Source organism: Coffea arabica, chromosome 3e (assembly GCF_036785885.1).
Source record: "Coffea arabica cultivar ET-39 chromosome 3e, Coffea Arabica ET-39 HiFi, whole genome shotgun sequence".
In the NCBI taxonomy this organism is placed as follows: domain Eukaryota; kingdom Viridiplantae; phylum Streptophyta; class Magnoliopsida; order Gentianales; family Rubiaceae; genus Coffea; species Coffea arabica.
The window spans coordinates 34,889,736-34,907,286 of NC_092315.1; the positions used below are offsets into that span (position 1 = coordinate 34,889,736).

Below are 17,551 nucleotides of genomic sequence, written 5' to 3' on the forward strand. Positions count from 1 at the left end.
TAGAAAATGAAGTTTTCAAAACCTGAATACAGAAACATAGTATAATAATATCATTTATGATAAGATATGAAACTTAAAAATCTATAGAATTTCTATTTGAAATCTGCTAGCCAAATTCGAGTATTCTAAGTTTTATGGATTATTAGAAATGGCCTCTGTAATATTTACTTGTTACAAAATATCCATTTATTGGGTTAACATGTCAACCCGCAGGTTGATCTATCCAATCCAAACTTGTTTACATTCATATCGCTAATTGGTTGATCAAGCAATGACTTGCTAAACTTTAATCGTATTATTACCGATTAGTTATGGATCATGTTTGAGCCGCGTTGTAACATTGTACTGGAAATTGCCACTCCTTCTTTTGTTAGATGAAAAGGATGAGCCACTTTGAGATTAGAGGAGGAAACATACCCTATAGTTGTGCTTTGGGCTATCTATGGTAGAGAATAGTATAAATAATGACATTAGTTCATTTAGACTTTTACAATTGTTTTGAATATTCAACACATTAAGATGGAAATTGTTATATACTTCTTGTGGATGCATATAATATTATAGTATTGGTTTGTAATATTATAGTTAATCTAATATATACTGACAATATATACTATCATGATTAAATGAATATCACATATATAAAATATAAATTTCAAATTCAAATTCAACATATGTAACATCTATCTAGCGATGACAGTATATACACCGTATATAAAATTAATACCTAAGTATATGCTTGTAGAGATGTCTATAACACTGTTTTCAATGTTACTTATGTCATTTGAGATTTTAAATAATTAAGAAAATATCTATAAAATAGGGGTGAAAATACCTAATAAATTGGGATAAAGAGATATGATAATGATAAATTTAAAAAAATAGCAATTGAGAATTGTTTGTAACTTTAGAATCACGTCATGTATCATCTTCATATATCTATACTCTTTGAGAGTTCACGATTCAAAATAATACTTAATATATATAGCAATAGGATAGAGTAGTAGCAAAAGCCGCTGCTGCCTGTCGGATAATTGCTAGAAAGAAGGAAAAAAAGCGTTAGTTTCCTTCAATAAAAAAGGGTGTTTTTTGGTAATTTCCTTTTCTGTTTTTCTTTCCTAATCTAAAAATTTTCCATGTAATTAAGGAAACTTTCTGACAATTTTATATGGACAATGATTTTTTACTTTTAGAAGCTTTAGTCTGTCATGAACCTTCCTTAATTTTAATTGAAAATTTTCTTAATCTATTAGGGTTTTCTCCAAGTTGTTGCATTATAAAAGATGCTGTTTTCCTGTATACAACTTTTTGCCCCAGAACTACCATGGAGACCACCGTTGACATGGAAAAAGAAACGAAGGAATTTCTGGTGAATATTCACTTTCCAGAGGAAATAATTATTGAGATACTGCGCAGATTACCAGTGAGGATTCTCATGCAATTTAAGTTGGTATGCAAGCCATGGAATTCTTTAATATCAGATCCAACTTTCAAACTCTCTACCAAAAGAAGACAGCGGGCCATTATGTGCACCACGCAGATCACAGAGAAGTTTGACGGAACTCATTTCGACGAGAAACGAAAAATGCTCTATTCCTTGGATTGTGAACTTTTTGTCCAAGATCTTCCTTGCCCGGTAAAGGTTCCATCTGAGCGTTACACTATTCAATTCCTTGGTTCTTGCAATGGTTTATTGCTCTTCTGTACTTCTGGATGCATATATCTGTGGAATGCATCCACAAGATGTTGCAGACAATTGCACCAACTTAATGGTCTGATGAAGAGATCCTCTTATCATCTTTTTGGTATAGCCTCTGGACTTTGCTTCAATGAGTCCTCTAATGATTACAAAGCAGTGATCATTGATACTAATCCTTATGTTGAGGATCGTTCTTTAAGGGTAAGCAGTTTTGTTTATGTTGCTAGTTTAAGGAGGCGAATTGAATGGACCGATATTAATTTTCCCTACAAGTTAATCAGAAATCAAAGAACTACATTAGCATCAGGGGCTTTAGTGAATGGCCATTTACATTGGTTAGTTGAAGAGGGGAGTGGCAATGAGATTGTCATTGTTTATTTTGATGAAACGACAAACCAATTTCACAAATTTCCCATGCCTGAAACTACACCACATGAGGGAGGATTTGCAACCCCTTTTTTACGGCTAATCGTCTTAGACGGATGTATTTGCATGTGTATTTCAGGATCCAACTTTAGATCCAATGACATTTTGATTATGAGAGAATATGGTGTAAAGGAGTCCTGGACTACCTTATTTCGTATACAAGGTATACAAGGTTGCTTTGTCCCCCTTTTTTCTTCAGTGTCCGATGATGATATTTTGGTCTCAAATGCTTGGGAAATAGAAGTTTACAACTGTAAAAACAATTCATCGAAGAAAATTAAACTCTCACCAGACCGCGAACTCCTAGGTGGTTATCCTCTGGTGTATGAGGAGACTCTAGAATCAGTTGATTGGGTGCAGCAGGATTGAGAACCAGCTACATCAGAAAAAGGGACAGTCTTGGAGATGGTACTTTCTTTTTCCTTTTGTGTGTCTTTCCTAGATTTGGATGCTACTATAATTAACAGTAAAAGTTGGGTCATGGATTAGAATTGCTTGCGGAATATTTTTGGTACTATTGTTGGACACGAATTGAGATCAAAATTAATGTTTTTTTTTTTTTTAAGTTTTGAAGAATCAATTTCTAGCACAAAATATGAAGTCTTGAGCAAATTTTTGCTGCAATTATTGTCTAAATAATGATTCTCTGAGGGATGACAAAATAAGGTGAGAATGAATGGCATGCTGAATTGTTCAGAAGAAATTATTGGAAGTGTCTGTTTTGCCTTAGCTATTAATTTATGCTGTCCAAGATTCCACGTTGTGCTGGAATGTTTTATTGTCTTGTTAGGTCAATTGACTCTCTTTCTTCTAGTGGATCTGTCGAGATGGTGAGCTAGGGTTGTTTGTTTGGTTTTACTTAGTCTTGTTGATGTGTTTCTAGCTCAAAATCAGGGGCATATTTCCAATTAATTTCAGCATTGTGCTTGGGATTGATAGTGACACTAAACTTGAAAGCTATGGCTTCTACAAAATCAAAATTATTTGAATAGCGATTGAACAAACAAATGGTGGTATTGCAGATGTACATACTACCGCTTGGTTACGTGACTCATAATTGAAAATGTTCCATTTTTCCCCTTGTCCAATCTAGAAAAGCACACGTCATAAGTTAATTTGTAAGTATTTTGCTTCAGAATCAAGTTGAAGATGTTGTTTTATCATAAGATGTTCAATAACTCTTCAGCAAACTTACTGTTGAATATCCAACATTTACACCAAATTTAATTCAAAGAACAAACCAAGCATTGTGAATCTATAAAATGTAGCTTTATTTAACAAAACTATGGGTATCATACTTGGTGAAACCTTAATAGACATCAATTAAATTGCAATTGAAAACTTTCTCAAGATTTCATTAAGTGCAACAGAATTTGCCGGGGGTGCAATAACTTTCAGAGCAGTTACACTCGTAGAATTGAAGCAACTACTCCTTAAGAGAGTTTTAAAACTCAATTTGAGTGTAAGTCAAGTGATCAAATCCCTTGACTTGCATTCTAAAAGTCCAGGTTTTGTTGAAAATTTCGTTAGGGGTGCGTAGGTATCCATTTGGATCAGTGGTGATTTAATCTCTCCTTGAATTTCTTTAGATCCCCTCTCCCCCCAGTATAGAGTAGGAGTAGGTTTAGAATAGAATTTATCATAATCGGAAAACTGGGCTAGTGCATAGCAATATTTTTTAAGGGTGCAGTAACTTTTAGAGGGCTTTTACTCAATAGTTATTGAACCTGGGCTTGTCCCGCGTGATTGATTCTTGGAGTGGGCCTGTTGCTAGACGGGCCTGGGCTTTTGATACATGATCGAATCCATTTGGTCTACACGTTCGACCAAGAACCCAACTACTTTTGAAAGACCAGGTGGATTTTTGTTTTTGAGCCTACATACTTGTTTTTGTCTCGAAATTTGAACCATAATTTCCTTCTTTATGTGCACGAGATTTTGCCACTAGGCTAATTTTATTTGCTGACCAAATGTCCTTTTTGATGTATTTATTTACTTTTTCACTACATAATTAATCACTTCAAGTTTTAAACTAAAAAGTCATCATCATATAACAATAGTTGAATATTTTAAAAATATTTTATTTTAAGCAAAAAAATTTAACAATATTTATTTTAAAAACTTGTTGTATTAGTAAAATAGAAATATCTTGTTTTACCTTTGTGTGCATGATGTATGTTAAAGTATGATAACATGATATTGGTCATTCTATTAATGTATATATCTTCATAATACGTCTGGTATCTAAAAGCACTATATTTATAAATTTGACAGACACTAACATGACTAAGATATATATCAGACGTCTTTATAAATATTACTTCACTAAACCAAAGTATTCATTAGTTGATCCAGTGATCTATCTACTTGATCCTATGGCGGGTTCTTTAATACCTAGGGGTCTATTTGGATAAGAGATTACTTGGAAAAAAAAAACTATTTGAAATAAGGGAAAAATACACTTTTCATCCCTAATGTTTGGGTGAGCGACCAATTTCATCTTCAAAATTTCAAAAAGAACACATTTAATCCTCAAACATTATCAATTTCGGTCAATTTAGGACAATTGATAGAAACTCTTGAAATTGGATAGAAAGTAGTCATGTGAGAAGCATATTCTGTTAGTTTAATTTATTGCAACCAACAAATGGAGAAAACTGACTTCTTTTTTCATTCGTTTCTCCTTCTTTCTTGAGTTTATGCTATGTTTTTTCTAGCCTTAAGTTTTGCATGCAAAGTTTCACTATGCTCAATACCTATTATTCTACTTGTAATAGTGGAGGCCATGCAGAACCTAGACTGCTAAAATAATAAGTAGAAGTTTTGCTTCTTCAATTTCATCAACACCTGTCTGCAATTGTGGATTGAGGACAAAACTAACAACTTGTTAGCGGGGTGACAATTCGAAAGAAGATTTCTTGGTTGTTTTTTGTGGTCGGCAAGAACTCATTGTACTATTGACACACCAGGAAAACTTTGATTTTGACAAATTTTTGAATTGTGTTTATTAGAGGCTCAACAGGTGCAAGTATTTTGATATGTTGACGAGGAAATTGGTCCAAGAAGAAGGGTACTTATACCTGGTTTACCAAAAATGGTGAATAAGTTGGAAGAAATAGTTGAAAAGATATGAAAGAGGGAGAAAATTTTCATCAACATGATTGTGATCTTGATGGTGTTGTTGGTTTTGAGTTGCAGGAGAACGGGCAAAGCAAATGGAAAGTGGGGCAAGCTGTTGCTACGTCTAGTATGAAATCTTGCTAAATTTGCCAGACTAAGATTGTATTTTGTGGAAACAAATGTGTTTGCTAGAATGCTAGTTGGATAATCCTTTGTTTGTAAGAGGTAGGATTTAGGGTAAATGTAGACTAAAGTAGCATCAAATAATATGAAAACTAGCTGTTGATTGATCAATTATGTACGTTTTGCATACCAAAGTGGATATTTTCTGTTTGCAAGAAAGCTATTTTGTGTATGAAAACTTGCTGCAATCTCAATTTTGACATATGATTCTTTCACATAATTTGTTCCCAATTTTGTACAATTGCAATCTCAATTTTGATAATAGTTACACTTATATATATTCTTAATGAGTTAATGAGTTGTAGAATAAAGTAAAAGAAGACAAGACAGAGAATTATGAAAACCAATGGAGCAAATTGACACTACCATTTATAATCTTCCAAATGGTCTTATTGAGTTGGGGACTGAGGGTGCTCACCTCGGCCATCATAGGAATGCCGAGGTGATCTCACCTCCTCCCTCAAACGAGCACGGTCTCGTGCTGAATATGGCCCCTGGTCTCGGGCAGGCCCCTGGTCTACTGCCTAGGTGACCTCTGCACCTCAGACTCCCACCTCGGCTGCACGCTGATGATGTCAAGCCACCTGACATCATCCGGGACCAGTGCTTTATCTGAAAAGCACTGATGCTCTTAATGGCTACTGGGAAAGGTTCCCCGTCATCCTGCCCAGGCGGCTACAGTGTCAGAGTCAGACCGCCTGGCAAGGAACAGAGCCGTAATGACAGGATGTGGGTCCCACCGGCATGAGACCTCCATCCTACCATCCACTCCCACTCTATAAATATCCCTCACGTACTCTCAACAAGTAAGCATACTGTTCATTCACATATACAATTGCTTTTCTCTCGTTCTCATACTAACTTGATCGTCGGAGTGATCCCAGGGGAGAAGCCCCGCCATTCATTTCGGACAAGTAAAGTCACCTCACCTCATTTGAGAGAGGACTGATTCAGGTCGGTCTAGTTACCCACCAAAAATCACCTCTTCAATTGGCGCCGTCTGTGGGAACGAGATTACTGCTAAAATGAGATCCACGCGCTCCAGAAGTGGAAGAGTCCTTTCGACCGGGGCTGGGCAAACCTCGGGAGCCCAGCAAGGTCGCATTTCTGAAGAACATGGGTCCCCAAGGACCCAGCCCAACAACGAGGACGCCATCGCCAAGATGGCCGAGTTCGTGGCTGATAACCCAAACATCTTCGAAGAACTGGGGAGGTACTTCAAGAGGCAGGGGAAGGAAAAAGCCGAGTCCTCTAAGAGGAGACCGACGAAGTCCCCTGAAGTGCCTTCCGGTGAGGACTCTGATGAGGGGCCTCTCTCTCGGAGCACTTCTAGGCACGCCACTTCCAAGGCGACCTCCAAGATTGCTTCTATTTCCCGGGCGTTTTCCCGGGGTCTTCTGGGAAGGCGAGTTGAGGACCCACCTCGGCATCCTGAAGGCTTAGCAGCCGAATATCTGAGGGCTCCGCCCTTCACGGACGACATCAATGGGGAGATGGTCCCCCCAAATTTTAAACTTCCCGCCCTGCGTTCCTACGATGGTTGAGGTGACCCCGAGGATCACCTCCGCGCCTTCCTCTCCGCATTTCGGCTTTACTGCGTCCCCGACGCCGTAATTTGCCGAGCTTTCCCCATCTTCCTGCAGGGGACAGCCCGAAAATGGTTCTGGGGCTTAGAACCGAAGAGCATTTTCTCACTAGATGAGTTGATAGATCGGTTCATCCACCGCTTTGTATCATCTCGTCCAATTACGAAGACTTTAGCTTACCTCTTGAACCTGCAGCAGACTCCCGGTGAGTCACTGCGCTCGTACGTACAGAGGTTCAATGAGGAGAATGTGCAGATACCTGATCAGAATGAGCAGGTAACCATAACTGCCTTCACCAATGGGCTGGTCGCGGGAATTTTCAATACCGAGATACATCGGGATTACCCTCGCACACTTCGGGAACTCTGGGATCGAGTAGATCAAGGAATCCGAAGCGAAGACCTAAACCGCATGAAGCGGGAGGCTCAAGCCGCTCATACTGGCCAAGAGTCCCGAAGGAAAAAAGACACCGGCCGAGCCGAACAAGGCCCCAGCGGCTCGTCGAGCCAGTTCCGAGACCGCTGGAGTGTCTTCAACCGGATCGCAAGAGGAAGGTCGTCCACCTCGGACGCCGAGCTGACACCAGTCAATTCCAGCCGGACTCATGTCCTAGCGGTAATGAGACAGAATCACCTCGGCCGAGCCCCTCCTGAAATTCCGGGGAGGAGAGATAAGAGGAACTCAAACCTCTACTGCGCCTACCACCGAGATGTTGGGCACGAGACTGAGGATTGCAATGATCTGAAACGAGAGATCGAGAACTTGATCCGGCAGGGGTACTTGAAGCAATTCGTTCGCAAGGATGGAGGCTTCAACCGAAGCGTCTCCCACCGGGAGCTCGGTAGACGTCTTGTACTACCGAATTTTCGAAAGTTTGATACTGACCAGGGAGCAACTCACTCTTGTCAGATCTCCCCTCGTCGGATTCGGGGGACACGTAGTCCACCCGGAGGGTATGGTGTCCCTGATGGTGACTGTCGGGCGTCATCCCTGCTGCCGAACTATACCAGTCAACTTCGCGGTGGTCAAAGCAGATTCTCCCTATAATATGTTAATAGGTCGACCCACGCTCAACGCCTTGAGGGCTGTGTACTCTACCTACCACCTGAGCTTCAAATTCCCGACACCGGCGGGGGTGGCCGAGGTGAGCAGCGACGTGAGTACTGCCCGCGAATGCTATCTCGCCACCATCCAGGCCGCAGTCACTCCCCGGACTGCGTCAAAGGCCGAAGAGAAGAGGCCAGCTGTTCTCTCCATAGACTGCATCGATCCTCAGAAGGCGGGAAAGCCCGGCAGACTGGAGCCCGGGGATGAGGTGGAGCAGGTGGTCTTGGATGAGGCGAGACCTAACCAAGTGGTCCAAGTGGGGGCCGGACTCCCTTCGCCTCTAAAGGAAGAGATGATTCACTTGATAAAAGACCACCGGGACGTCTTCGCGTGGTCCGCTGATGAAGTGGTCGGAGTGCCACCTGAGCTCATGATTCACCAGCTCAACGTTAATCCACAGGCCCGTCCTGCGAGGCAGAAACGTAGGCACTTCGGCCCCGAACGCAACTGTCGCGCCCCACTTTTTGAGTTGGTGAAAGTAGTGTGTGAGATATGTATGTGAGCGTGTGTGAAAATGAAGATAAAAGGCCGTGGGACTTGAAAATGCGACGATTTGGCCAAACAAAGTTCAAAAAGGGTTTTTTGAATGGAAAATGGAGTCGCCACTTGGTATAGAGTTAGGGTGTACCAAGTCACCCAAAAAGTGCTTTTTTGAAAAAGCAAAGTAAACAAACCCCTTTTTAAGAACTTTTAGGTCTACGTAACCAAAGAAAGGGATCGGGGGTCACATTTGATAAGGGAGAAGGCAAAGGCAAAGCCTAAGGCACTCCCTTACCCTAGCAAGAGCTAGTTGAGTGATTTAGCCCCACTTTTCCTAATTCTTCTACCCAAAATATGCGTTGCATGTTGGATGTGACTAATGGATATAAAAAAGGAAAGAAAAATGCAATCCTAAATCTAAAATGTCTCTTATGAGGCTTTTGGTCCCAGCCACATGAGTTGTGGTGGCCAATAAGGAAAGCCCTCATAGAGGTCATGAATAATGCAAATGAAGACTCAAGTATGAGTGTAAGTGTGCAAATGTAAGAAAACGTGCATGTGTGCGAATGTAAGACAAGTGCATGTGTGCAAATTGGGAAAATAAAGGTGTTTGTGTGCAAATGGATGAAAATATGATAGAAGATACATATAAGTGCAATTGGGTGCAATTTGTGAGGTAGAAAAATAAGTGACAAGAAGAAAAATGTGTGAACATGGCATTTGTATTGAGAAGGATATAAGTAGTGAGAAAATGTGGGTAAGAGGGTGAGGGAGTGACAAGATGAGAATGAAAGTGTATGAACCTATAGGAATACATCAAGTCGGGTACGGGAATGACTCCTAACTTCATGACTTTAATTTTCCCTTTGATTAGAAGGAAGAACTAGCGTGCTAAGGCTACTTGGTAGCCACACTCGCTCGTTTCCCTTATCGAAAGGGGACCCTCAAGCAAATGTACCCTATGACTAACATGAAGATGCAAAAGCCTAAAATGAAGAGGAAAGGATTGGAGGAGCATGCCAAATGCTAGAAAACTAAGAAAAATGCATGAAATGTAGTGAAACATGCAAGTATGAACTAGCGAGGGAAATCTCTAAGGGTCTAGCGTTGGACTAGCCCATATCTATGAATTCCTACTAGCGTTGGACTAGTGGAAAACGGGACTATGAGCCACAACTAGCGTTGGACTAGTATGGTGTCGTGCATTCATCCATCACATTCATCTATGACTATAGAAAGCAAGTAGACATGCCAATCACATATAAACACATAGCACATAACACTTAGCATGCTCGACTAGATGCAAGAGCCTAATAAAGCAAATTAACATGTAGCAACAAAGGCAAGCAATCAAGCTAATGAACCTATTACATTTGCTAACTAAAACAAAAGGGGAATGGGGAAAATGGACAAAAATGCTCTCCAAACCCTATCTATTACAAACCAAGAGGTGTACACATACCCCATAAATAAATAAAAGGATGACTTAAGCAAAAGTGAATGAAAATGAAATAAATGAAGGGAATTAAGGAAAAACAAGGAAAGCAAAGTAGGCATGCAATTCTCACTTAGCACGTTGGATCACATAGGAGAGACAAAAAGATAAAAAAAGTTATACCTCTCTTGAATTGACGCCTTAAATGGAGTGAAATCACTTATTTATCCTCCAAAATAAAAGAAATGGTCAAGGTACCAATTTATTTGGAAAAATTAAAGAAAATAGGCAAACCCAAGCTCACTTGGTCATAAAGCCCCTAAAGTCATGACTTAAGTGCAATTGAAACAAAGCATAGTAATTAATTGAAACAAACAAGCAATGAAGTTGTAAAATTAAAACTACCAAAGACCAAATTGAGGAGATTATTCAATTGATTGGGTCATAGCAGCATGAGTTAGAAGCCAAGGGGTCAAAATGCAATTATCTTTTGTTTTTTCATGCATGCACACGAAGCTTTCTTCCTCATTTAGACAAAGCTTCTGCAATCAGCACTTCACGGAACCAACTTTCAAACGCAATCAAATTCGAACAAAACTACCATACAATCCTCTCACTTTGCATCATGAAAACTTGTAGATTTAGGCACCAAAAGTCGGACAACAGACATGCAAATCTGAACAACTCAAGCAAGTTCATGCAAAACTTACAAAACATTTCTGCAACAAGAGGAGATTTTCGGCAGCCAACCAAAGCTTTGGGAACTTGAGCAACCTTATGCGGCAAACAAAAAACTGAACAAAGAAAAGGATCCAACCTCCTAGCGCCCACTAAAATGTCGTAAACTCAATCTCAAAATGCCATTTCATGTATACAAAGGAAGGAAAGAAATCTGGAATTAGAAGCAAACTGGCGATTTCAGCTTCATTCAAGAAAAACAAAACAAAACTCTCCCACTATTCAGGATTTCTAGGGAAATCTATCTTACTTGGCCAACATTCAAGCTAGTTTATGTTTCCTTGGATTCAAAGACTGCAGACTCAACACCAAAACATTTCATTTTTCTTCCTTCAACATAAGATTAAACAGCACTTTACGTACAAAACTCGGTGAGCAGAGAGGAAACAGCAAGAAAAGTGCAGCAGCTTTTTATTTTTTAAACTTCAGCATAGATATATTCGTACCACATAACCCAAGAAACCAAACATGGCTTGATTAATGTGACTTTGAATCATTAACATGTAACCCCAACACCATTTTTGATTTCTCTTCAAAGCATCAGATCAAAAGCAAACCAGGTAGTGAAACATTCAAATCAGATTTTCATAGTCATCCACCCAACTCAAATGCATGAACTTGGAACAGGGAGAAGGAAGACGAAAACGCAGCTTCATGACATGGACATCTACTAAAAAAAAACATGCAGTACAAGACTTCAACTACCCAAACGAAAATCAAAACTATCAACCATTGCTGCAACGAAACTCTGCTTATGACTTTGCAGCTCAACCCATGTAATCATTCATTCCTCCTCACAGCATCCAATATCGGACAGATTTTCATTTGTAAAACCAAAGCCAATAAGCTCATCAATCAATATGCAAACAGGCCCAAACGGAAAAAAGAAAACAAGCCAAACCAAAACTTCAACCAAATCGAACGCAAAAGAATAGAAAAATCTGTGAATTGGGATCAGCTCGCAGCTTTCCAGATTCGTCCAAGTTTTGATAAAATTTTAACAACTGACTAAGGTCCAATTCTACCACAAGACCTCAACAACAGAAGCAAGAAAACTTAGCAAAAACACTAGATTCATAGCTCGCGCCTCCTTCAACAGATTCAAGACTTCACAAAAGCAGACGTATACAGGAGGGAGCCAAGCAGGAACCAGCCTCGCAATTTTAGTGGGCTTATGAACAAAGAAAAACATTACCTTCGGCCTCTCGAAAGGCAACCCACGGTCTGAAGTGATCAGAACAAAGAAAGTATCGTTGCCTAGACCAGAACCTCCTCTCGAAGCCTCCTTCTCTTGCCTTTTCCGTCGATGGAGGTGCCCGGCTGATGACAGCTCGATGAAGACTATGACAACGTCCTCCCTCGGCCTTATCTCTGTCTCGGGCTTCAAGCTCTCTCTCCCTCTCTCTCAGCCTTCAAACCCTCGCTCACTCTCCCTCTCTCTCAGCCTTCAAACCCTCGCTCACTCTCCTTCTCTCTGTTTCTTTTTTTTTCTCTCGGCCGTCTCCTATCTTCCCTTCTGTCTTTTTCTCTCGCGGAGCTCCTTTGCTCTTCCCTTCTTTTCTGTTCTATTTTTTCCTTTTGCCGCAGCAGCCTCCCTCTACCTCTCAAAGCCGAATCCCTCGGTTCTTGTTTTTTCCTAGCCGCCAACAGACTTTTCTTTTCCCTGGCCTCCTTCAGCTGTCACTCCGGTGTCCCCTGGTTTTCCTCTTCCTTTTTATCCCCCGTCACCCCTCTAGCTATCCTTCTCTCTTTCTTAGCCACGGAACTCTCCTCTCTGTTTTCCTTCTAGCTCCCCCCGCCGTCAACCTCTTGCTGGTTTTCTTTTTGGCCGTCACTTTGTGCTCTCAACCCTCAACTCTCGTTTGGTTTCTTGCTCTCCCAGAAAACCTTCCCCAGCCGTCACCAAAAAAGCCCCCTTGGCTGCGCTTCTTTTTTCAGCTTTTATATCAAGTTCACTACCCTAAAACCCTGCTCTCAATGGCCAGCAATCAATCTCCTCTCAAAACCTTTTTCTTGGCCATCCGATGGCCTGTGCGACTGTCCTTGCAAGCTGCGTTTCCGCAGCTTGCATGTAAAATATATATATATATTTTTAAAGTTTAACAAAATTGATAATAATAAAAATAAGTAACAAAAATAACAATTTAAGTAAATCATTTAACAATAATTTAAATCATTTTTCATTTTCATCATTTTTCTTTTTTTTTCTTTCAAGAAAACATTGAATTTAAAAAAAATAACTAAATCATATTTTTTGAATGCCTTTCTTTTCCTTTTCTTTTTTCCTCTTTTTTCTTTCCGAGAAATTCTATGCTAAAATTTACAAATAAAAATAATAATATAAAAACTAAAAAACTAAAAACTAAAAGTGAATAAAACTAGCACGACAAATAAAAATTAAATAGTAAATGAAATTTCACTGAAAATTTGGTGTCTACAGCAGCAAGGCCATATCTGATGAGGTCGACAAACTCCTGCCCGCCAAGATGATTCATGAGGTCCAATACCCCACTTGGCTGTCCAACCCCGTCATGGTAAAAAAGGACACCGGTGGATGGAGAATGTGTGTTGACTTCACTGACCTTAACAAGGCCTGCCCCAAAGACTGTTACCCTCTGTCGAGGATAGATGCCCTCGTTGACTCGGCAATGGGACACGAGATCTTCTGCTTCCTAGATGCCTTCAAAGGCTACCACCAAATAGGAATGAGTGAGGAGGACCAAGAGAAGACAGCGTTCTACACCGACCAAGATGTCTACTGCTATACTACCATGCCGTTCGGATTAAAAAACGCCGGGGCGACCTATCAAAGGTTGATCAACCGCCTCTTCAAAGATCAGATCGGCCGCAATGTAGAGGCCTACGTGGACGACATTCTAGTCAAAAGTTTAACCACATCGCCTTCTTATCAGATGTACGGGAGGTCTTCGGCGTCCTGCGGGACTCGAGGATGAAGTTAAATCCCAAGAAGTGCGTCTTCGGTGTCACCTCAGGGAAATTCTTGGGATACCTGGTTTTCCACCGGGGAATCGAAGCTAACCCCGACAAAGTTAAGGCCATTCAGGACATGTTCCCACCTCGGAACCTCCGAGAAGTCCAGAGACTAAACGGACGCCTGGCCGCGCTGAACCGCTTCCTGTCTCAATCTGCAGAGAAAGCATTGCCCTTCTTTAAGGTGCTAAAGAAGGCTGACCAATTTGCCTGGACCGAAGAGTGCCAGGCTGCTTTCGACAAATTAAAACAATATTTGCACCACCTGCCTACCCTCGCCTCACCTCGGCCCGAAGAAAAGCTGTACCTCTACCTCTCCGCCGCCGACAAAGCTGTCAGTGCTGTGCTCTTCCGAGATGAAGGCACCCAAGTGCCGGTCTACTATGTCAGCCGACCTCTCCGTGGGCCGGAGACTCGGTACACCCAGGTAGAAAAACTCGTGCTCGGGTTGGTCCACGCAGCTCGGCGGCTGAAACCATACTTCCTAGCTCATCCCATTTTTGTCAGGACAGACCAGCCGATTCGACAGATACTGGTCCGGTCCGAGGCTTCCGGGCGTCCGAGGCTTCCGGTCTCACCAAGTGGGTTGTCGAATTGGGGGAGTACGACCTGTCGTATGAGCCGCGCACCGCCATAAAAGCTCAAGCCTTAGCCGACTTTCTAGCCGAGCTCACCTTCGCTGAAGGTCAGGAATCCACCTCCGCCATTGCCGAAGTGTCCACCTCACCCTCGTGGACGTTGTATGTAGACAGATCCTCTAATGGGGATGGCAGCGGAGCAGGACTGCTCCTGGAGGGCCCCCAGGGAGAAGTGTGCTCGTATGCCCTCCGTTTTGGCTTCCCGGCCACCAATAATGAGGCCGAATACGAGGCCTTGATCGCGGGACTCCAGCTAGGCCGCAGGCTCGGTGCCCAGCGGATCCACGTCCGCAGTGACTCCCAACTTGTAGTATGCCAAGTTCTTGGAGAATATGAGGCTAAGGATGAGATCATGCAACGATATCTCTCCAAAGTCCACCGACTCACCGCATACTTCGAGTCTTTCGAAATCCAAAAAATCCCCCGCTCCCAGAATAGGCGGGCTGACGCCTTATCCCGACTGGCTTCCACATCATTTTCTGACCTCAACAAGACCGTCTTAGTGGACGTACTGAGCGAGCCGGGATACATGGAAGAGGTGGACTGCCCTATAAACTCGGGAGATACATGGATGAGCCCATTCATCCTTTTCTTACGGCAGGGAATCCTCCCCGAGGATCGAGCCGAGGCGAGAAAGATACAACGCAAAGCCGTTCGGTATGCTCTCCGCGATGGAGAACTCTATAAACGCTCCTACCTTGGCCCGTCGCTGAGGTGCGTCACGCCCGAGGAAGGACGCCAGGTCCTTCAAGAGGTACACGAAGGCCTATGTGGGGCCCATGTCGGCCATAAGATGTTGGCCAAGAAGACCTTGCTCCTTGGGTATTTCTGGCCTTCCGTTCGACAAGATGCCCAAAATCTTGTTCTCAGCTGCCCTTCCTGCCAAGTCCACGCTCCCGAGCACCACCAGCCCTCAAATTTCATGGTTCCAATCACCTCACCCTGGCCGTTCGAGCAATGGGGGACAGACATCATTGGCCCTTTCCCAAAAGCGGTCGGGGGTTATACCTTCCTGGTAACCGCTGTGGATTATTTCACTAAGTGGGTTGAGGCCGAGCCTCTAAGGAACATCAAAGGACTGGCCGTTCAAAAATTCTTTTGGAAATGCATTATTTGCCGCTTCGGCATACCTCAGATCATCATCTCAGACAATGGGAGACAGTTTGCCGAGAACCCATTTAAGACTTGGTGCGAGAATCTCGGCATCAAACAACACTTCACTTCGGTAGGCCACCCTCAGGCCAACGGTCAAGCAGAGAATTTCAACCGAACTCTCTTACATGCCTCAAGACCCGACTACACCAAGTTGGATCATCTTGGGTGGAAGAACTACCCAGTGTCCTGTGGTCATATCGGACCACGCCGAGGTCATCCACGCAGGAGACCCCCTTCTCCTTGACCTATGGAGCCGAGGCTGTCATCCCTGCTGAGATCTTAACACCCATCCCTCGGCTGGCAGCCTATGCCGCCGAGGTGAACGGAGAAGAGAGACAGTTGGATCTCGACCTCGTCGACGAGAGAAGGGACATTGCCTCAGCTCGGGTAGCTTCCTATAAGAACACCCTGGCCCACTACTACAATGCCCGCGTCAAACATCGGCGATTCCTGTCAGGTGACTTGGTGCTTAGAAAAAACTCGGTCAGCCGAGTTGAGCCGCAAGAGAAATTGTGCCCAAAATGGGAAGGTCCTTACCGAGTTGTGGAATCCAACCTTAATGGGTATTGTAAACTGAGCTACCGAGATGGCTCTCTAGTGCTGAGGACTTGGCACGCCGAGAATCTTAGATTGTATTATGCTTGAATATTTCATCAAGTTATGACTTCAGATGCTTTGTTATTTTTCAATATTACGGTGCTACACATCCGTTATTAAAAAAATAAGGGGGACAAACAAGGGACGAAGCAAGAAATTAAAATAGCCGAAGTGATAGGGAATAGATGTTTCATTTAATGAAGAAGAGACATTACAAAAAGAATACAAGACCGAGGTCAGGAATGCTACTAAGCCATTCCCACCTCGGCATTACACTTAACCACCTACAAGTCTAGACCCCTGTCTCGGCTCCCTCCTGGCCAATTGCCTCCCCGGTTTCTTCCCCGCCGGGATGAGGCTCACCTTCTCCGCCTCCTTCGTGCCCTTCATCGGCCTTCTCGCCGACGTCGCCCCCAGCGTCCTCTCCTCCGTCCTCCTCGAACACTTCGTCGAGCTCGGATAGCCACTTGTTGAACTCGTCCTGGACCTCAGCCAAGTTCCTTCCAACTTGGATCCCGTCGGCCATCCGATCGCACAATTCCTTGGAGTCTTCATTATAGTTGGCGTTGTTTCTTAAAGACTCCAAGGTTTCGGAGGAGAGGTGAACTGCGGCCTCGTCGATAGCCGACGTGAAGCCGAGCATGAAGCTCGGCCTCGTCAGCTGGCCGAGATCCCCGATGAAGGTCTCGGACCTCCGGAAATCCTCAACTGCCGAGGTCCTTGCGCTCTCGAGAGCCTGTTCGTGGGTCTTCTTCACCTCCTCCGCCCTCTTCTGCTCTTCCTCCAAAGCCGACTTGAAACTGTTGATGGTAGCCTCGGCCTCCTCCCCTTTCGTCTCGGCTTCTTGAAGGCGTCGCTGAAGCTCAGACTTCTCGGACTCGGACACCACCAGTTTTTTCTTCAACTTGGCAATCTGATCTTGTAGCTTGCCGGTGTCCTGCTCCTCGATTAGGGCACAGTACCGATGCGTCATCTCGGCCACAAATGCCGTCTGGGAGGCCGTGGTCACCATTATACTTTGAATCACCTCGGCCGGGGACAGCTTCCTAGTGAACTCCACGTCCCTCGGCAAGCTTGATTGCATCACCAAGTCTTGTGCAACCCGTGGATTGCTGCACCTGTCGTTGACCTTAAGCGTCCACTCCGAACACCAATGCTCGCCGGAGTGAGACTTCTCTTTTCCGGGAAACATCGGAGGGCTATGGAAACGGTTCCATAGTGAAGATCCCGTCACCGCATTGACCGGAGCCTTCAATTGTTTACCTCGGCCATGAGGAGGCGGGAGTGCCGTGGTCACTCCTAGTGGCACCCCTTCTGGCACAGAAGAGGTGGAACCCGTAGCTGCGGTGGCCCAGCTGCTTTGGGCTGCTGTGGTGGGGGTGCTCTTCTCCACCGA

The 17,551-nt window shown here is 43.3% G+C and overlaps 1 protein-coding gene across 1 annotated transcript; it reads left to right on the forward strand.

Moving 5' to 3' along the window:
• The first annotated feature begins 1,324 nt into the window (after positions 1 to 1,324).
• Positions 1,325 to 2,494, forward strand: LOC113737544 (F-box/kelch-repeat protein At3g23880-like). Its single transcript, XM_027264761.2, has one exon. It carries the CDS (start codon positions 1,325 to 1,327, stop codon positions 2,492 to 2,494), a length of 1,170 nt encoding a protein of 389 aa, XP_027120562.1.
• The last annotated feature ends 15,057 nt before the right edge of the window (positions 2,495 to 17,551 follow it).

Coding starts and splice junctions, on each gene's coding strand:
- LOC113737544 (XM_027264761.2), top strand. CDS start 1,325: ATGGAGACCACCGTTGACATGGAAAAAGAAACGAAGGAATTTCTGGTG.